The sequence below is a fragment of the Synchiropus splendidus genome, chromosome 5 (assembly GCF_027744825.2).
Source record: "Synchiropus splendidus isolate RoL2022-P1 chromosome 5, RoL_Sspl_1.0, whole genome shotgun sequence".
NCBI lineage: Eukaryota > Metazoa > Chordata > Actinopteri > Syngnathiformes > Callionymidae > Synchiropus > Synchiropus splendidus.
This window is the reverse complement of record NC_071338.1, coordinates 15,448,876-15,468,779: the sequence shown is the minus strand read 5'-3', so window position 1 is coordinate 15,468,779 and position 19,904 is coordinate 15,448,876. Positions and strand designations below refer to the sequence as shown.

At 43.3% G+C, this 19,904-nt stretch overlaps 3 protein-coding genes across 7 annotated transcripts; 2 read left to right on the top strand and 1 right to left on the bottom strand.

The window, feature by feature from the left end:
- The first annotated feature begins 607 nt into the window (after window positions 1-607).
- LOC128758902 (zinc finger protein 319-like) lies at window positions 608-5,126 on the top strand. Its single transcript, XM_053865379.1, has 2 exons — window positions 608-912; window positions 1,736-5,126. The coding sequence occupies exon 2, from the start codon at window positions 1,854-1,856 to the stop codon at window positions 3,597-3,599; it is 1,746 nt and encodes a 581-aa protein (XP_053721354.1). The 5' UTR covers window positions 608-912; window positions 1,736-1,853; the 3' UTR covers window positions 3,600-5,126.
- A 586-nt stretch (window positions 5,127-5,712) lies between these two features.
- On the top strand, window positions 5,713-12,115 carry LOC128758760 (casein kinase II subunit alpha'-like). 3 transcript variants are annotated; one of them, XM_053865066.1, is made up of 13 exons: window positions 5,713-5,920; window positions 7,298-7,662; window positions 8,080-8,191; window positions 8,958-9,059; window positions 9,219-9,269; window positions 9,415-9,474; window positions 9,723-9,806; window positions 9,887-9,997; window positions 10,082-10,183; window positions 10,374-10,474; window positions 10,758-10,906; window positions 11,179-11,265; window positions 11,679-12,115. In XM_053865066.1, the coding sequence occupies exons 2-12, from the start codon at window positions 7,556-7,558 to the stop codon at window positions 11,250-11,252; spliced, it is 1,053 nt and encodes a 350-aa protein (XP_053721041.1). In that variant the 5' UTR covers window positions 5,713-5,920; window positions 7,298-7,555; the 3' UTR covers window positions 11,253-11,265; window positions 11,679-12,115. The 3 variants fall into 3 exon arrangements, with proteins under 3 accessions (XP_053721041.1, XP_053721044.1, XP_053721043.1); XM_053865069.1 differs by lacking the exon at window positions 5,713-5,920 and adding an exon at window positions 6,428-6,704; XM_053865068.1 differs by lacking the exon at window positions 5,713-5,920 and adding an exon at window positions 6,741-6,838.
- A 901-nt stretch (window positions 12,116-13,016) lies between these two features.
- On the bottom strand, window positions 13,017-18,665 carry kiaa0895l. 3 transcript variants are annotated; one of them, XM_053865326.1, is made up of 7 exons: window positions 18,520-18,665; window positions 16,777-17,364; window positions 16,571-16,714; window positions 16,314-16,446; window positions 15,909-16,214; window positions 15,690-15,787; window positions 13,017-14,887 (listed from the first exon to the last, which is right to left on the bottom strand). In XM_053865326.1, the coding sequence occupies exons 2-7, from the start codon at window positions 17,323-17,325 to the stop codon at window positions 14,726-14,728; spliced, it is 1,392 nt and encodes a 463-aa protein (XP_053721301.1). In that variant the 5' UTR covers window positions 17,326-17,364; window positions 18,520-18,665; the 3' UTR covers window positions 13,017-14,725. The 3 variants fall into 3 exon arrangements, with proteins under 3 accessions (XP_053721301.1, XP_053721303.1, XP_053721300.1); XM_053865328.1 differs by lacking the exon at window positions 18,520-18,665 and adding an exon at window positions 18,004-18,031; XM_053865325.1 differs by lacking the exon at window positions 18,520-18,665 and adding an exon at window positions 17,955-18,027.
- Window positions 18,666-19,904: the final 1,239 nt, after the last annotated feature.

The following is a 19,904-nucleotide window of genomic DNA, read 5'->3' as shown; positions in this document are numbered from 1 at the left end:
GTGTGAATTGTTGGCTCAATGTGTGTGGTATCCAGTCCATGGTGTCCCCCACGTTTCATCCTGGCTGGGTCTCCACCAACCACACTGCATCATCAGCAGAAACAAAGCGAATTAATCCGTTTCCACTGAAATTTTGCTCCAATTTCAACAGTTGCTGAGACTGCTCCTGTGTCCGCACTTTCAAACATTCTCTGCAACTTCACCGGTGCTGAAAGAGGAATTGAGACACATTACTTGAGCATTTGCTGGATGAGTAGACTCCGAACAACAATCAATTGTTGTGGCAGAGCAAGTGGAGCTGACACATATATGCAGTTGAATTTTTTTCCCCCCCACACGGCTCTTACCATCTGTAGCCGGCCTCATGAGCACTGGCTTGAGCCACCTTTGACCCTGACAACTGACAGTTTTAAAGTCTAATTTTTACTTTACTCCAGTGAATAATCGGATTTTATAGAGTCATCTCATTTCAAGTGTGACTTAAATCGGTTCATATGCCAGACAACTGTTTATGTATTAAGCCATTTCGGTTTGTACCTGGAGCCTTGGTTGCAGCGCTAAGACTTGTAACGCCTCCCTCTGGATATTAGCGGAACTACATTACGAATACAGTATTTTGTGGCTATTCGTGTCAGTTCGTAGCCACTGCCTTATCACCGATAGATAACTCTCACCGGTGGATACTGTATCTAGCGTTAACTTTCTCCGGCGTGGACCTGGGTCGGCTGCGACAGTGGCCCCGCGGCGGCCGCTGCTCTGCGTGGCGGTTTCCGGTGTCCGTCCGTCTGCAGGAGGATGGCGTCTGCTCTCAGCTGCATCCCCTCAGCCGCCGGTCCTCCGATTCCCTGTTACACCGAAGAAAGCTGGCTCCTAGCAGTAGGCGGCGGCAGGATCGACATATAAGAAGCTCAGGTGAGTCGTGGCGTGTTGTTTTTGGTGATGTCTAGTTTTTCACAGATGGAATCTAGTCCCTGCTGCAGGACGCGTATTTCCCCTTGCAGCCCTGCGGAGGCCTACTTTGATCGGGTCTCTTTCGGCTCACATCGACAACCGATCTTTATTGTGGTCTCTATTAAAGCATCTTCTGAGGAAAGGCGTTCGCAAATCATATCCACGGGATTGACAAACACTTTGCATTTGAGTTATTCTGATGTCTTTCAAGTGAACGTACAGCCAAATGATGTTTAACTGGGATGTTTCAGGTCACAGCAGCGAAGGAAGTCCGGTTGTTTCAAGGCTAGTGGTTAGCATTTAGCCGCAGCCGATAAGCTAATGGCGTTTTGCAACTGTAAAATAAAAACATTTTCGGATAAATAGTTAAGCTTCGGTGTATTTTTTGTTACAGATACGATGAGTATGATGAGCGTTTTAATTGTTACGTTGACACCGTGAGTGCTGGACGTCAGCTTCTCTGTTGTGTTTCAGGAAATAGACTGAGCCCAGGTCTCCCTTCAAGCTCGCGGTCAGTTTTCGCTGTTACAGCTCTAGTAATATTCCGCGCAAATGATGTATCTTAAAATGTGTTAGTAACATACGCTAAATGTGCTCTTTGGTTCTTGGCATATCGATAACAGATACTGCAAGTTGTTGTGTGCCAGAGCAACGAAGCTCGTGTATTTCAATTGATAATAGCCTAATGCATTTATTAGAAACCGAACGTGATAATGCTGGTTTTTGAGCCTACATTTTTTCGGATGTTTTTTTTTTTTTAACGAGTATTTTGATTCTTTTGCAGGTGCCACGGAATTGAGGGAACTCACTTCAAATTGCTGGTTGCTGTCTTAACCTGCATCAAACAGAGAAACCTCGTCCATCTCCCGAGGTCTTAAATCTTAAGCATAAAGATTTCGAGGATGACGGAGGCGTGGCAGCAGCAGCAGCAACACACTGTGGCTCCACCTTCTGTGGTGCACACGCTTCCCCCTGGGACTGACCAGTCTCTCGGCTGTGCAGTGTATGGAGTCGTCCTGCAACCAGATTCCTCCCTGCAGCAGCATGCTGTGCAAGCCCAGCAGGCCTCGCTGCAGGTCGGGGCAGACAGAGGGCACAAGTGTGGTGCTTGTGGCCATGATATATCTCACCTGGCCAATCCCCACGAACATCAGTGTATGGTGACTCAGGATCGGTCCTTCCAGTGCACCCAGTGTATGAAGATCTTCAGCCAGGCAACAGATCTCCTGGAGCATCAGTGCGTGCAGGTGGAGCAGAAACCTTTTGTGTGCGGGGTCTGCAAGATGGGATTCTCGTTGCTCACCTCTCTAGCACAGCATCACAATTCGCACGGCAATGGGAATAACCCGATGAAGTGCTCCATCTGCGAGAAGACTTACCGGCCCGGTTCTGGAAATGTGACGCCGACGTCGTCTGCTGCCAATCCACAGCAGCCGTCTACTGGCGAGACCTCCGGTGGTGGTGCTGCGATCAGTGCCTCGTCCCCGCCTGCTTTCGAGGCCTCTGCGCCAGACAGGCCGTATAAGTGCTCCGTGTGCCACAAGGCCTTCCGGCATTTGTCCGAGCTGACACGCCACGAGAGAGTGCACACAGGTGAAAAGCCATACAAATGTGACACTTGCGACAAAAGCTTCAGCCAGTCCTCCCACCTGGCGCATCACCAGCGCACCCACAGCTCGGAGAGACCCTACAAGTGTGCCGTCTGTGAGAAAACCTTTAAACACAGATCTCACCTTGTGCGCCATATGTACGCTCATTCAGGTGAGCACCTCTTCAAGTGCAATTTATGTGAAATGCATTTTAAAGAGTCGTCAGAGCTTCTTCATCACCAATGCCAACCGGAGGGTGAGAGGCCCTTCCGCTGCGGGTCGTGTGGAAAGAGCTTCAAGCGTCCCTCTGACTTGCGGCAGCATGAGCGCACTCACTCAGAGGAGCGACCCTTCCAGTGTGAGGAGTGCCAGATGAGCTTCAAGCAACAGTATGCTCTGGTACGCCATAGACGCACTCATAAAAACCCGGCAGATCGGCCGTTCAAGTGCAACCTTTGTGACAAAGGATTCCTCCAGCCGTCCCACCTGCTTTACCACCAACAAGTGCATGGCATGGAAAGCATGTTCAAGTGTGCCTCTTGTCAAAAGTCTTTCAGTCAATCAGGAGAACTGCTGCGGCACAAGTGTGGTGGGGAAGTGGAGAAGCCCTACAAGTGTGACGTATGTGGCAAAGGCTATAAAAAGAATTCGACTTTGCAGCGCCACCAGAACTCTCATTGCACAGAGAAGCCGCTGAAATGCTCACTGTGTGACAAGCGCTTTGTCTCATCGTCTGAGTTTGTCCAGCATCGCTGCGACCCAACCAGAGAAAAACCTCTGAAATGTCCAGATTGCGAAAAGCGCTTCAGGTATTCATCTGAGCTGCAGCGTCATCGTCGTGTTCATACCGGAGAGAAGCCCTTCAAATGTGCCAGCTGTGACAAGAGCTTCAAACAACGTGAGCACCTGGCGAAGCATCAGAGCGTGCACTCACGGGAGACGCAGTTTAAATGTGTATGGTGCGGGGAGCGTTTTGTTGACTTGTCTGCTCTGCAGGAGCACACAGTTCAGCACACGGCTGAAGGAGAGGGTTTTGCTGAAGATCCCTGTATCCAATGAACATTCAGTCCTCAGTCTTAGGTGGGAATCAAGAATTTGACCTCAAAACATGTGCCAGCCACATATAACCCCGATTAGTTTTCCACTCCTCTTGTCTGTTATCTGAATTTTACTGTCTGTATTCATGAGACTGTACACCTTCACCCTTCTTTTAATACAAGGCAACACCTTTAGGTAGACAAGTAGTATATTACATATTAACTTAGTTTAAAATTGTGGTTCGATAACTTGAATGGGAGGGGAAGGCTTTTGATGTAAAAATGTGAAAAAAAACCTATGTTTTTCATTTGTTTTTGTTTGTTTGTTTTTTACAGAGTGCGGCATTTTATGTGTTTTGCATGTGATGGTCTGTTTTGTAGTCCTTGAGTTGAAGGTTGACAAGAAATCATCAGAAATGTTACTTTTTTTTCCACAGTTAAGTTTCTCTTAAATCCATGTGCCTTTATTTTTACCTGTCACTCACACTTGTGTTTAAAAAAATAATAATTTAATATCTGGTTAAGCCGATACCCTCCTGTCCATTCTCAGCGGTTGGCCTGTGCAGCAGTATCTTTTTACACAATAGGCATTGTTGAGTACGTCCTTTGTGCATGAATATTTATATCTTTAATATCAATATTGTATAATAGATTTGGGTTAGGAAGAAAAAAATCTGCATAAAACAAGTGGAATTGTGAAAGTTGTTTAGCCAGTGTCTGATGAAATATGTGTTGTTGCATCTTTGTATTAAAAATAATGACATCTAGGTAACAAACGGATACCTATCATGCCATGTAAACACTTGACATGTGCAATAGAACATGCACAATGTAATATTCATGACTACTGATAATGGCTTAGTCTACTCGGTTATATTACAAATTGTGTGTATATGCTCATTTAAAAGAACTGTATAGTACTCATGTTACCATTTTTAGTTACCCTGAATGAGCTTGCTGTATTTTGCAAGCGTTTCTGTCAAAGCTGGATTATCACTAAGTTAACACAGAAATTTATCAAGACTCGAAGCTCACCTGCCACAAGCTTAGTTACTATGCTATAGTTCTTAAAGTTTTTTTTTTTTTTTTAATGGTTGACCAGGTATGCCTCCCTACATGGACAAAGCAGCAGATGGCAAATCTGCATTGCCTCAAAAGTTGTGATATGTATACTGGGGAGTAAAAATGTGTGTTAGTTTAATGTGTGGATTAATATTCTGTACAGTCTTTGCAGTATATTTAAACAATGGCTTTTTTTTGGAATTTAAATATGCAGACAAAGGGATGTTCAGAGGATCACCTTCCCACAGGATTATGATATGGAACCAGTGTGTGGAAGAATATAAAACACAAGTGGACATTACTAGCTAATATTGTATACAGACAAGTGAAATAAAACCACCCTTGCAAACAAAATGTTTGAGTTGCGTTTGTCATGAAATGCTCAGTCATCAAAGTGTGTCACAGGATCTTGACGCAAGTGACAGGGAGATGCGCTTCGTGTTGACACACACTGTTGGTGGTTGACGTCTGCACTCATAATTACTGTTGATAATGCCATTTGTGAAACAACAAGACAATTGATGTGAAAGTATTTCTCTTTTCAGGAAGTGGTCAAGAAATGCTTGGCCATAATTGAGGTACACGTGCTCACATGGCTCATTTTTGATCAGATTAGGTTGGATAAGAGTGGTGTGCTTTCAACACTAGTTCATCAAGAGTTAACCTTTTGGTTATTATTAGTTTATTGTCATTCTTATTGCAAACACCTATATGTAAAGCAGACCTTATTGATTCCAATAAAAACACTATTTCCAGCGAATAAATTATCGAAATGTTGAGGGCTTGTTGTGTTGCATGAGTTAGATACTGTTTAAATTCACTTACGGCCAGAAAATTATCAGCCTTTTTCTGAAATAATCGCATTTAATTTCACTGATGCAGTAAAGACGTCTTATTATTATTTACCAGGTAAATTTCATTTAATGAACCTTGGAAACATCTAAATATTTAAATGTAAATATTTGTATTATTCATTTTATTTTTCCTAATCAAAGTATTCCAATTCAGCGTTGTTTACATGCCTGGATTTTCACGTCGCCGAAACTCCGCGTTTACTTCCGGTTGATGTTTACCGCAAAAGGGAAGCCCAACCCTGGCAGAGGCAGCGCCACCGCCAGCCTGACACTATAGATAAATCACGGATATTTCTAATAATTCACTTCATATAGGTAACCCGAGGACCAGTGACCCGGTATCGCAGTTCTGAAGGGAAGATTCTGCTGCTGCTAACGAGCTAATGTTAGCGTCGATGTCGGGCGGACTCAACATTTCTACGACGAGGTTAGCCGGCTAACTTTAGCCCCGCTATTGCTCTCCTATTTAAAAGCACACTCACACAAACTGTACACTGCTTCGATGCAACGGTGCGCTGTTTTGACGATTTTCATTTTATGCGTGGGTTTTGTGGCATTGCTTTTATTATACTGGGATTTCTTTCAATGGTTGTTTTAGTTAGCTTGGTTACTCACCAGCTAGTTAGCGCTGCGAGATGTTTGATGCAGTGGCTTAAACTTCAACTGCTGTGTAGCTGGTGCCTGCGATGGAGTTTAAATATGTATACTGCGTCTCTCTTATGCAAGTCATTGAATGGACGAGAAACCATTCATTGTAAGGCTTTGACTATGTCTTTTTACTCAAGTTTTGAGGCAAACGTGCCCTTTCCTGGTTTCACATCTTGTGGAATTTCTCCAGTTAAAAATCCTGCTCATCCAGTCAGACTGACGAGGTTCCGGCCAATTTGCTCTGAAACCATCTCGTCCGTGGAATGAATTATTGGCTTGTATTGTTTTAAATCGGCCAAACATCAGAACCGTCAGTTCGAACCTTGCTTTTGACCGAATCATCACCACTCAGTCATTCCCAATAGCCACTTTAATCTCCACTAACATGTGATCTGCCGGTTTTTTAAGGACATGTGAGTGGAATTGTGGCTGTGTTATTTGAAAAATACTGCATGCATTAATGGCAATTTACACCTGCACTATTTCATAGTGACATAACAAAGCTGTGCACTTTACTCCATAGATTGGTCTTGGTTACACCGGCATTGAAAGTGTATCAAAAGGTATTTAGCAGCAAGAATTCTTATCAACCTGCCATACTTCTGATCTCTTCCCATTGATGTATTGACATACCGGCCTGAATGTTATAGCTTTTATTTATTACAGTTTTCTTCAAGTTATAATTTTTTAAATTGTGGTGAGTTATTAAAATTCACATTAGCAGTATATTGCAATATTTGGGTTGCTCATTTATTTATTAATTTTTTTAAATAAGGTGTTGAATGACAAATCCATAAGAACATCATTTCCCCCTCCTAAAGCTTCAGGGTTTATATTTCACGCTTCCACCTGCAGATGCTCCTCTTCATTCTTTCCGCTTCTGTTGAATTTGCCGAACTGCTCAATTAAGTGGAAAGACCTCACTGTATTTCCTGATCTCAGGCTATTTAATTGGCTGCTCATATCTTTATGAAGCCTCTGTCCAGCTTTCTCTCAAATGATTGATTTTTATTAGTGGAAGTTGTCACATCTTTTTTTTTTTTTTTTTTAAACAAACTACTGAACTGAATGCAATGATGGAATTGGGGGACATCTTTGATTTGAAAGTGAGCTTTTCTGGTCTGCATTCTCTCACCTCTGGTTTGTCTTCCTGCAGCTGGCGGGTCTTCATCCCATCCTGCCGAACATCCTGCTCAGGGGCGTCACAAACTCAATCATCGTAGCTCTTTCTCTGTGCACAGCAGCTGCGTCAGACCCAACTGACGTTGTTCCTCCCAGAGCACAAGCAGCCAAAGCCAATGCTTACCGCAGCACAGCAGTCCTAGAACCAAGTATTCAGGAGAGTGGGTGTGCTGCCTTCCAGTACCGGGCCAACAAGTATTTATTGGGAGGTCACAGACCCACAAAGCAAGTGATGCCTGGGTCTACACCAGCGAGCAGTAAAGCTCGAGTTTACACTGATGTCAACACACAGAAGAACAGAGAATACTGGGACTATGATGCACATGTGCCAAACTGGAGGTACGGCAATGAATTCATGTTTTAAATGGTTCAGTCTCTTTGCTTTGTCAAAATGTGTTCACGCAACCATGTATTGTAAATATTTGGTTGAGCGTGTTGGTCATATAGATATTTTTATTGGTGCCTGACTTGCCACAGCAGCAACAGTAAAAACATGGAACATATAAAAGGCACTAAACATCTGTTTGCTAATAAGAAGGTTCACTACTTTTTGAAGGTTGTTTGACCTCATGTTATAGTTTTGTTTTTTCATAACTCATTCTGTCAATTGAAGGATAATTTGGTTTCCCCTTTGGAGCCCAGTGATTTATCTGTTTCTCTTTAATCTTGCTGGCAGTAAGCCTTTCAGTCACATAGGGCTGTCGCCTTCAAATGCCCTCAGTTTCATGACAATTTAATGGTTCTCCCTCGTTTCAGTAACCAAGACAATTATCAGCTGGTACGTAAGCTGGGCAGGGGGAAGTACAGTGAAGTGTTCGAGGCCATTAATGTGACCAACAATGAGAAGGTGGTGGTCAAAATCCTCAAGGTGAGCAAAATGTTTTCATTTACTGTTCATTCAGTAGTTTCAAATCTCAGTTTTATTCATGTTAGTGGTGAAAGTCAGAAAGATTAATTTAAGTATGTTTTTGTGATATTATACTCGGTATATTCAGTGCATCTTAGTTTGACCCTTTGGCTTGGTGACCACATTTTCATCCTGAACTGGAACTGGTTTCACTTTTCATCCTATTTAAACAGTATTATGGTTGTAAGAAATGTATTTTCAATATTCTGTAGGACTGATAGTTCCACTTATGACATGGTTGCAAGTCAGATGACACCTCACAACTTTGCTAGTGCAGCGTGCAGTCATTTTGAACGCCAATAATTTGTGTGACCCATGTATGTGTTACTGGTGTACAAAAGAATATAGGTTGCATTTAGAAGACCTGTACCGAATGAAAGTACTCATCCTTAGCTCATCATCACACTGTCATATATCTCCACCACATTCAACTGCCAGTTAGTCCTCGAGGTGGTAAATCAGAAAAGCAGACCTTGTGACATGAGTTATGGCCGTTGGAAGTTGAAGTAGTAGTTGAAGTAGTTAGTCAAGATTCTTCTGAGTTCGTTTTGCCCTTTTCATTGATTTATTCCTTCAGTTCCCTTTTGCTTTTCATGCAACAAATGTGCGTGTCTTCGTATTTGAAATACATTTTATAAACCTGGAGTTAAGTGGAAAACCTTCAATTGGTATTTTCTTCGACTTTGCCTTCCCCAGTATTAACACGTGTTGTCTTCCGCTCATTTAGCCAGTGAAGAAGAAGAAGATCAAACGAGAAATAAAAATTCTTGAAAACCTGCGTGGAGGAACCAACATCATCCGCCTGGTCGACACAGTCAAAGACCCAGTGGTAGGTTCAATTCCGGCAATCTGTTCACTGCACATCAGAATGCCAGCAGCGATAATCCAGCTCTGCCTGTGACTGTGCGTGTGTGTTCATGCAGTGGTAATGATCTCAACCGACCTGCTGCTTTCCTCAGTTAAGCCTTTTGTCGTCCTCTCTTTGCAGTCCAGAACTCCAGCGCTTGTCTTTGAGTGCATCAATAACACAGATTTTAAGGTACTTAATCGTGGCAATCGTGCAGACTTAGCATCCCGCAAAAGCACTGATATCCATCATTCATAACATTCACGTGGCCTAACCAAGTGTCACACGGTCTTCCTATGTCGTTCAATTGTCAAACGCATCATTTGCTCTTTTGCAGGAGCTGTACCAGAAGCTGACAGACTATGATATCCGTTACTACATGTATGAGCTGCTGAAGGTAATTCATTGTCTTAGTGTTGTTGCTGTGCTGACCCTTGTTGCTAATGTATGTTTGAGCCCCATTGATGTCATGATGGTGGCAACTGAACGTTGTCTGTATATTGTTAACCCCTAAGAAGCCACAACCCTTAAGTAACCAGTCAGTTGAAAGTCAAACTATGATGTATAATCCAGCAGTTGCAGAATCAAGTCATTTGTTGGACAATTCCTTGCTTGTGACCACTGAGTTCAAGTGTGTCTCCTCAGGCTCTGGACTACTGTCATAGTATGGGCATCATGCACAGAGATGTGAAGCCTCATAATGTGATGATCGACCACCAGCTGAGAAAGGTGCGTAGCTCACGTTGGTTTTGCACATCTGCTGTGATGCACTGCTCTTTTAAAACAACCACACCGTGGTCTTCTTCCAGCTTCGTCTAATAGATTGGGGTTTGGCAGAGTTTTACCACCCCGCTCAGGAATATAACGTCAGGGTGGCCTCCCGCTATTTCAAAGGCCCAGAGCTGCTAGTGGACTATCAGGTACCTGCTGTCCCTCTCAGGTTAACGGTCTGTACTTGTGGCAAAAATGCAACGTGTGGCTCATCTTGTCTGGTTCCTCCTCAGATGTATGACTATAGTTTGGACATGTGGAGCCTCGGCTGCATGTTGGCGAGCATGATCTTTCTGAAGGAACCCTTTTTCCATGGCCAAGACAACTATGACCAGGTACCGTGGCTGGGAAACTTTCTTGTTCAGTCTGAGGGAACATTCTCTGCATTCAACATTCACTCAGCATTCACTGTTGAAATGAGCTGCATATTTTTGTTCAGAAAAATGAAATTCATGTTCTGTCAGATCTGTTAATGTGCAATTTCTATTTTAGTTTGGTAATCCTCTTGTGGGTCTTGTCTTCCAGTTGGTTCGAATCGCAAAGGTTCTTGGCACAGACGAGCTCTTTGGCTACCTGCACAAATATCACATAGAACTGGACACTCGCTTTAAAGACCTGTTGGGACAGTGAGTATCAGCACTCCTTTTCTGACCGCTGAAACAAATGATGCAATAGAATGCAACTCATGAATCACATCACATCATCCAGGGCAGGTTGAGCACCTGACTTTATATCGAGCACCTGAGCAAGGCATACTGCAGTTGATTTTGTGGTCAGTGACAGGTCTTGCCTTATTGTGTCAGAAGAGTGACAATAAATGGTTGTTGTATGAAGAGAAAAAATGATATTCTTCTCTGTGTTTCTTCTCTTTCACATCCAAAGTAAGTAATGAGGTGACTCTCTGTTAAGGCAAACCAGGAAGCGCTGGGAACAGTTCATCCAGTCTGAGAACCAGCACCTGGTGAGTCCAGAGGCTCTGGACCTGTTGGACAAGCTGCTGCGCTACGATCACCAACAGAGACTGACAGCAGCCGAGGCTATGCAGCACCCGTACTTCTGTAAGTGTGTATCCCTTGGTATTCAGTTTCTAAATGTAAAGAACTCGACACCACAGTGGAGGAATCCCAGTACCAGTCTTATCGCTTGTAAAGAGACAGTTTTGTAGTCTGTGTCTTGTAAAATGCTAAATGTGACTTTGCGTTGTCAATGTGGTTCTATAGCTACTGCCGCTGAGGTAGCCTCCGGAGTCAGCATTTTCAATTGGGACATTGATGGTTCTTCTGCTTGATATAAATAAGCACAGTGGAACATTGTGTGTACTGTTTCTTAGATCCAGTGGTGAAGGAGCACGCAAACGCCAACTCAGACGGCACAAAGGCAATAAACAGCTCCAACGCAACATGATGACCGAGAGCAGGTAAGCAGTTGTCTGCGTCTGTCGGGAAGGACACGTTTGTCTACACAACTGCCAGTGTGTCATTCTTTTCTCGCTTTTATATCATATGGATTTTGACAAATAGTGAACTACTGTGAACTTTGTTTTCACTTTTAATGTCAAGTCATTTCCTTGAGCATTTCCTCTTTGTCATTTCAGCTGTTTTTTTTTTTAAATAATCAAAGCTGACTATAGGGGAGGATTTGATTTTTTTTTTTTTTTTTTTTATTACGGACTTTGTACTCCAAACTTGATGATTGCTATGATGTTTAGTTATGAAGCCACTTTTTTGTTTTGATTTGTTTGCATCAAATCCAAACACCCATTTCTTTATTGTAACTGAATGGAATAGAAGTTGTTGACGTGGCTCATCTTTCGCTCCCTCTCTCCACCAGGAAATCTATTTGTTACCTCAACTTGTGACCTTTTCGTGGCAGAAATCTCTCCACATCAACAGCCATACTGGAGCAAGATGTCAGTTTCGCAGCAAACACAAACATGCACAGATTTAACTTCTCCTGTCAGAGCCCAGGGAATCTGCGCTGTAAAGTCATATCTGAAACCAGACCTGCCCCCCTTCCCTTTTCTCCTTTCTCACCCTCTTCTTCTTTCCTTCACGACTCTAAAGTTGTTTTTAAACGAGCAAGGAGGCCGTTGGTGGATCACTATCAAGCCGATGTTGTGCTATGATGACGTTTGTCCGTGAAATGATGCTGTGTTGACCGGAGACCCCCGTTCCAGATATTAGCACTGAGTGGCGTAGAGGCTCTTTTCTGCTATGAATAGAACAAAAGCTATATTGAAAGAGAATAAACCGTTTTTATTTAAAGGACTTCTTTGTTAGCTTTCTTCATTCACACTGGGAATGCATGGAATCCTACTGCTCAGATGTATGGTTTATTCAAATCAGCAGTGTCGAAACTTAACGTCGAGTATTAATGGTTTTCAGTTCAGGCCTGACCAGTAGAAAGTGTCGAGTCAACTCGAATGGCAGCTTCTCCTTGTACACTCATTATAGAGACAAGCAAACTGCTCCAAATACACTGAACAAAAATATAAACACACCCATGTCAGACATTTGAGGTTTTGCACGGTACAGCGAGGAGCGGGATTCGTCTGTGAACATCACTTTTCTCCAGCGTGCCAAAGGCCATCGATTGCGTGCATTTGCCCATGCTAGTCGGTTCTGACGGCGGTAAGTTCCAGCCCACGGTGAGGACGCCACGAATGTAAGTTGGCTTCTCGCAAGCGGACACGCGTCTGTTGTGCAAAGGTTTCATCTGCTGTACGTGTTGCGAGTCTGAGATGATCTCACAAGTGAATTAGCCAGATGTGGTGGTGACACGTGGGTGAGGTGAATTTGCAGTACTCCCCGTCTGGTGGAAACAAACTGTCAAAGGTCTATCCCATCGTGAACATTTAGTTGCATAGCGGCTGCTCTGGTGGACCTTCCTGCTTCCAACATGTCAATGGCACGTTCCCGCATGACCGGAGTCATCTGAGTCATTGCTGCTTTTGTGAAAATCTGACATTTTGGGGTGGCCTTTAATTCTCCCCAGTATAAGTACAATACAATATATGCGCACTTTGGGTGGCACACTTAATTTGTCATCAATATTTCAAATGGGGTGTTTATATTTTTGCTCTGTGTGTACTCCTTCAGCTTAGAGTTGAATCACTTCCGAAATGTTTTACCAAAGCTTCAATAACACACAAGCCAACATCATGTGAAAGTTTTTAATAAATAACTGAATTCAAGACACTTCAGAACACTTCAACAAAATACTGTGCTGATTGTTGCTGTGACAACTGCTTGAACTTCAAAACATCAAATACATTATCGAGCACAAATGTGAATAATGTGTGGTAGTTGAAAAACGTTCGACCATTCGTGGTAAGACAGCTCAAACAATCTCAGAGTTGGGAAAAACATCAGTTACATACAGCTAGTTATGAAGATGAGCCGCGAAGGCACGCTAACAAGCTAAACTGGCAGAAGGCAGCTGCTAAATCGCTAAAGATAAAACTGGAAAAGCCACATTTGCGTTGCATAATCATAAAAGAAATAGTTTGACACCATCGCCGTCACCAGTTTTATTATTGTGACCATCCAAACATTGCCCTCGGATGCAGCGTGTCCAAAGATATTAGCATTATGAAAGCAAGCCACTTCTGCCTACTAAAGAGTGGGTGAAGAGAAGTGTCACTTATGAGAGGCTCATCGTGGAGTCACTGCTACACTAGAAAAGGAAGCCAGTAAATGGAATTCCCGAGGTGATCAGATGACAGGGAGTTAAGAGTCAGATGGAAGGTGACCAGAGACCACAACTAGTTCTTGCTACAGTTCCCCTGATGCAATATTGACATTCACTGCAGATGCAGGAGAAGATGCTCTCCTCTGGATCTTTTAAACAGGAGGTCACCTCTTCCTGGTACCACTATCGCACTTTTGGCACCATACGAAATCATATCCGAACTAAGGGGAAACAAGCTCAACACAAATGAGGCTCAGTAGCATGGCAGCAAGGTTGGACAGTGACTTTTATGACAGTTTGTCACTGGTTGGCTGGTCGCTCATATGGCATCATAGTCCTCTTAAAATGTCTCAGACGACAAATGTCAAACTATTCTTTTACAACAAAAAAAAAAAAAAAAGAATTCACTCTGCAGCCAAACATCACAGAACTAATTCAGATATTTAAAGAACAACAAGAACACTGATGAAAGGAAACAACTTCTGCAAATTGTGGACCATCTCAACACTAGCTGGATATGAATGCCTCAATTCATCGATTCGTTCTGTAGACTAGAAGCAAATTTATTTCTTGTGCTCTGTCATCCTGAGCTTTTTATCCACTTAGTTTTTTTTACTGTAAATTTGTCTCTTTCCAAAGCTGAAGAACCAGGAAAGTCCATTCAGTACAAAAGAATATACAAAACGAAAAACATGATATTTTTTGGGACATTTAAAGGCATAGCAGTTCATTCCATGGTGTTAGATTCCTCCCTTCTTCATTCCCTGACGCTGATTTTCAAGTAATTTCACAGATATTTCTGTACACAATTGAGGCCTGCGGCACTTGTCAGTAGATTTTTTTTTTTTTTGCCTCAGCTTTAATATCCTGAGACTTTACATGTGTCCTTGGTGTTCTTCTTAAAATGCTATCTAAGGCATAAAACGTCTAAAAAATATAAAGCTAAAACCAGTGACATTCAGTCTGCTTGTTCAAAGTAAAACCATAAATAAGTGCATAAATTAAGAGACGCTGTCGTCGCGCTGCTTACTACATATGTGTTGGATTATATTAAAGAATATTGAGGTAACGTCATATAATCCCAGTACAGGAGACATGCAGTGGCGCGGGGATGCGGCCCGTGGTATTGTAACCTCCCGTTCACATCCTCACGTCTGATAGGGAAATACTTGATGACATCAGCGGGGTCAAGGCAGGAGCTCCTGCAGCGTGGCATCGTCCAGACCGTTGACCACAACGATGTGATCCAGATGTTTCAAGTAAGAGGCCTGGTCGGGCATGAAGTGAGGGATCCTGGCGCGGGACAGTTCGGCCAAGTGACGCAGCCGGTCCACGTCTTCAAAAGACACCTGAGGGAGCAGCTGGTTTAGTTTGTACACAAATGCGTTTCTCCTTTTGCTTCCCAACAGAACAGAGATATTTTAAGCTTTTGACAGCCGCTTTACTATCAGATTTGTTTTTTAAATTCCCAGTCACTGTGTTGAGCTGAGTCAAAGGGTAACAGGGGGCTCATTTCCAGCTAGGAGGAGGCCCCAAGGCAGATCAAGAGTCTCTTGATCCAGGAACACAGAAGATTTGGAGGAGGCTTTTGGGGACCCCAACATCATATAAGAAATTCTATTTCAAAGTTAAATTATTATTCTTAATCATACAGTCATATGTGTGGACAGTGGTGGTGAGTAAATAAACTTTTTTTTTCAGAAAGACAAGGATGTTAGGTTCAACAATCACAGGCTGAAAAACCTATAACTAACAGGAATGTGAGCAATTTCTGTGGCGCATTCCAAAAAGACGTGCTATGAAGTTATTCGGCCACCAGGGGGAAAACCAGGCTTGTAGAGTTCAGTGCACTCACACAGCATTTCTCACTATGACGATTTTGGGCATAAGGTGACTGAAATGAACATTTTGGAAACAATAGTATATGAATAATGTAATAAGTTTATGTTTGTGAAACATTTGAAAAGACAAGTTTCTTCTACTACAAAATAAGCTTTAGTATTTAGTACTTGAATTTAGTCGTAGTTCTGCGAGGATCTTTGGCACTGACTAATCTTGCTATTCAAAGGCACAATGACATTATTATTCAACATATGTCAAATAAAAATATGGGCTTTCATCAGCACCAGACCTGTTGGTGATTCTACCCACCTTCCCTAAAGAGGTCAGCACCTTGAAGTCGATCTCCCTTCTATAACGAAGAATCCGAATGATTCCGTCCAGGTAAACTTGATCTTTACTGAAGCAGCCTGCAAGAGACCCGTACATGGAGGGTTTCCATGGGGGAGGTGGGTTGAGGACACTTTCAAGTCCATGTGACTGTATTGGTGGACTCTGTATGAGCACACATGCAAGTGTTCCTGCGGGTACCTGGCTTGGACGTGTCCGTCTGTCCTCTCTTGGCTCGCAGACAGTACTCCCAGCGGATGTCCGGGTTCTGGACAAAGCGCCCAATGTGGTCGAAGAGTTGGCTGAAGCTCATGCTAGCAGCATGATAGACGGTGTAGTAGAGGAGGGCAGCGCGCCACAGGTAGGGCTGTTTCCGTAGCAACACGTTGTGCAGGCTGGCCAGACCCTCCTCAGTAGGGTTGGCAGATTTAAGGTTAAACTGCTTCCTGCCCTCAGGAGTGGCCCAGGGCTGGAGATTGTTGTTGACACCTCGCAGGTAATGCGTTCCTGCGGAGAGACCGTTTCAAACATCACCGTCAATGCAGCTGTCACGTGTCAAGGACAGAAAGCTGAACCCCATCATGCAAACATCTTGAAGCTAGGCACCTATTTCATGTCTCAGCAGTCCCTCCAGCCAGTGCTGCCGTGCCCCAGCGATGTTGATGATCAGAGTGGGCCGACAGTTTTCCAGAACCATCACTGCTTGAGACAGCAGCTCGTCGCTCAGACGCACCACAATCTGCACACAAAAACATTTGTGTCAACTCCAAATGTTGTATGCTGATGCTTTGTGAATGACGTTTGATGTTTGTTATGTATCTTATTCCTAATCTCATCGAACCAAACGGCACCATCGTCCTCACCTCTCCCACACAGCCTTCTTTCTGCAGGTATTTACGGACAGCTGCCCAGACTTGACTTTTAGGAAGCGGACTTCCTGCTGTCAGCTCCTCGAACTTCTCGTAGGACCCAAACTTCTTCAAAACGCACTCCATGATTCCGACCGCCTTAAGATGGGCACAAGCATTAAGATCACGAGGGGCGACACTCGGACCTGATCCATACTGACCTGTTCCAGGAAGAGACCTGAGCCCTCCTTGTGCTTGTCCAGGACTTTCCTCGGCTCCGGCGTGAGGTACTCGAACTGAGGCTCATACTTGAAGTCCGACTGAAAAAAGGCGTGTTTTTCCTGCACTAGGTTGACAGGTCTGAGCGAAGCCAGGAGACAAGGCTTGGGAGGCGTGACCGTCACCGTGCCTTTTCCAGTCCCTTTAGCGATGTGGGGCAGAGAGGTGGCCGATCTCATCCGACCACCCAGCAACCCTGGGGAGCAGTTGACCGAGCAGGTGCTCTCACTGCGGCGGATGCAGGAGCCTGTCGCTTGACTGGGGCTGATCAGCCTGGAAGACACCCCGCTTATGGAAGAAGGGCGCCTTGATATCTGACCGCCGGGCGTCTGGAGTCCATTTTGGGAGACCCGGTCCTTCTTGATGACTTTCGTCTTGTTGACCGGGGGCTTGGCCTTTGTTACCTTGTCTGGTTCCGAGTGGTCCCTTCTGGCGCCAACACGTCCATTCTGTGGCGGATCCATGAAGACTCCACCCGAGTCCAGCACCATCACCTCGACCACTGTCTCCAGCACGCTCCGGCCGGGACGCTGCGGACATCAGATAGTTAAATAAATAAATAGTTACATCATGCAAGAGTGAGCTCATGTAGCGCTAACAGTACCGTGAATTAGCAAGGTAACCAATCATACTGTATCAACAGACTCAGTAACAAGAAAATAATTGTACAAGTATCTGATGATGTACAAACCAGTTTACAAATATAATAGAACGTTTGCTGTTACACAACATAACTAAGAGACAAACAAATCATCAGACTTCAATATCCTCCATATAGACTCAAGTGTAATGTACTTATTAATCATTTTAATGGCAGTTTTTTGCTTGATCTTTCAGGTCAGGATCTTCACCCTGAACACTCTAGACAACGGCTGTTTGGGCTACGTTTGGGAGAAGCAGACTGTCAAACAGATTCACAACTCCAACGTGTCCAGTGAAAACACAGGAAACTGGCTTGAACAGCTCCTAAGCAGAACCGACTGCTGACTAGTTTATTGGCGCATATGCGCTCACGATATCAACCAATTATGAAATTAATTTAGCTTTTATTTTCACCACACAACACAGTGCGTGAACCCTGTGATGTAGAAGCAGGTTTTCAAGTAATTATATGAGGCACCTGTCTCCTACGCTTTCTGTCTTTACCACATTTGACTAGCATCTCTCACTTTTTCTATGATGTAACGGCTGAGCTTTACCTCAGCATCATTGCTGTAACAACTACATCTGCTGTATTTATAGAGGTTTATGTGTAATTCTTGGCGCGATAAACAGATTGGAGCGAATCCTTGGATGTTTGGTGCCTTTATGTCTTTGATGTCGAGCCTCCACGCATCTGCTGCTCTGCATTTTTTTATGGTATTTAGAGGGAATCACTTCTTGCCATGTCTCATTTCTGCGCAGCACCGTCTTCATTCAAGACTGAGCCGAGAATAGAATGCCACATTTATAACAAGTGTTTTCATTTGAATAAAGTCAATGTTGGTTATGAGTAAGGAGAAATAAAACTAAAATGTAAATATCCTGTGTGTGGTGACGACAACAACAACAACAACAACAACAATAATAATAACAATGCATGATAAAATATAAGCGCAAAAGGAAAATCCCTGACAAAAGCAGTTGATTTGTTTACATCCATGTGCCTAGTTCAGCACACGAAGTGACATAAAAACATGTCCTACCTGCCGGAACTTAGCGGTAGGCTCGAAGGTTTTGACCGCTTCCTTCAGCCATGAGGGCCGCAGCTCCAGACCGAGCAGGGACCGGGGAGATGAGAGGCGAGTAGCGGGTCACTGTGACAGCTGGGCCGGCCAGGAAGCGGCGAATGTGTTGGAAGAAATGACGCAGGACGCCGGCTTCAGCGTGTGCGTGAAACGTATGCGGACGTCATGACGCTCCATTGCGACGCCGGCGATGGGCGGGCATTGAGCTGCTGTCAATCACCCACATCATGGTCAAGTAAACGCAGCGACGTATAAACGTGGTGACAACGACATTGTGTTTGGGAACTTTATTTTCAACCTAGCTATTTATGATCCATGTTGATAACATAATGTATATCTATAATCGAGAAATAAACTCCAATCCTCGGATTCGACTGAATCATTGGTTATTACAGTCGCTTGTTTATCCCTGCATAGTTATCTGAATTCTGTTTCAATCTACAAGATCTTCATGTCTGGTGGCAATGGAAACAGCCAACGGGCAATTTCCACATTATATGGTGGCAGTGTCAGATGGGGTGGTAGATTGTTAACTATTAATTATTTCATAATAATAAAATGATTATGTGAATATATGAGGAAGAATATGCAAAATGTAGACATTTAAAATGCGACTCGAATTTCAGATATTAAACATATGATGAAATGGTCAGTACAAATCACTCAATAGATGCAGTCACAAATATAAATGCATATAATTACGATTCAAACAAAAATAAATCAATTTTTTAAAAAAAACAGTCCAAATGAATGTCAGCAACAAAAAAAGTGGCTTTAATTGAAAATTTTACAAAAATAAATAACTGAATCAAACCAGCGTAAATATTGTTTAAAGGAAAGGAGGACTATCAAAATATATATATAATAAAAATAACGAAATTAAAACAAAAAAGGCAACATTTAAAAGAAGCAAATAAGGGAAATTTAGTCCATCAAAAAGATACTTGAAATTATTTTCATTGTGAATTGATTCCTGTGTGCAAAAGTGAATAACACCTGATCTAAAGTCACAATGCGCTCTGTCTAACCTAATGCAACAAGCAGGTTCTCTAACAGACTTGCTAGAATCAAGCCAGCTGTCCAAACAGTAACTCTGTCCTGTTCAGCTCCACCTTGTTTGGGGGACCAAAAAGAAACCTACTACCAAGGTGTAATGGATAACCAAGATCTCATCAGCAAATAACCACAAATCAAAAAAGCATTAAGTCCTGTTTCAAGTATCGTTGAGTGGTTGACAGGTTTGAGGCTACACCCATTTTGTGTGTGTATAAGGTAAAGGTCAGCACCTGAACACTCATTTACCTACTGGAATTCAAACAAGAACCTGTCTCGTCGGGATAAGA

Bases quoted from the DNA above. Each gene is read 5' to 3' on its own strand.
- LOC128758902 (XM_053865379.1), top strand. From the start codon at position 1,854: ATGACGGAGGCGTGGCAGCAGCAGCAGCAACACACTGTGGCTCCACCT.
- LOC128758760 (XM_053865066.1), top strand. From the start codon at position 7,556: ATGCCTGGGTCTACACCAGCGAGCAGTAAAGCTCGAGTTTACACTGAT. The intron at 8,192-8,957 runs GTGAGCAAAATG...CCGCTCATTTAG, and splicing joins TGGTGGTCAAAATCCTCAAG to CCAGTGAAGAAGAAGAAGAT. The intron at 9,475-9,722 runs GTAATTCATTGT...GTGTCTCCTCAG, and splicing joins ACATGTATGAGCTGCTGAAG to GCTCTGGACTACTGTCATAG.
- kiaa0895l (XM_053865325.1), bottom strand. From the start codon at position 17,996: ATGCTAGTCAAATGTGGTAAAGACAGAAAGCGTAGGAGACAG. The intron at 17,365-17,954 runs GTGCCTCATATA...TGATGTCCGCAG, and splicing joins ACAGAAAGCGTAGGAGACAG to CGTCCCGGCCGGAGCGTGCT. The intron at 16,715-16,776 runs GTCAGTATGGAT...GCCCATCTTAAG, and splicing joins CAGGTCTCTTCCTGGAACAG to GCGGTCGGAATCATGGAGTG.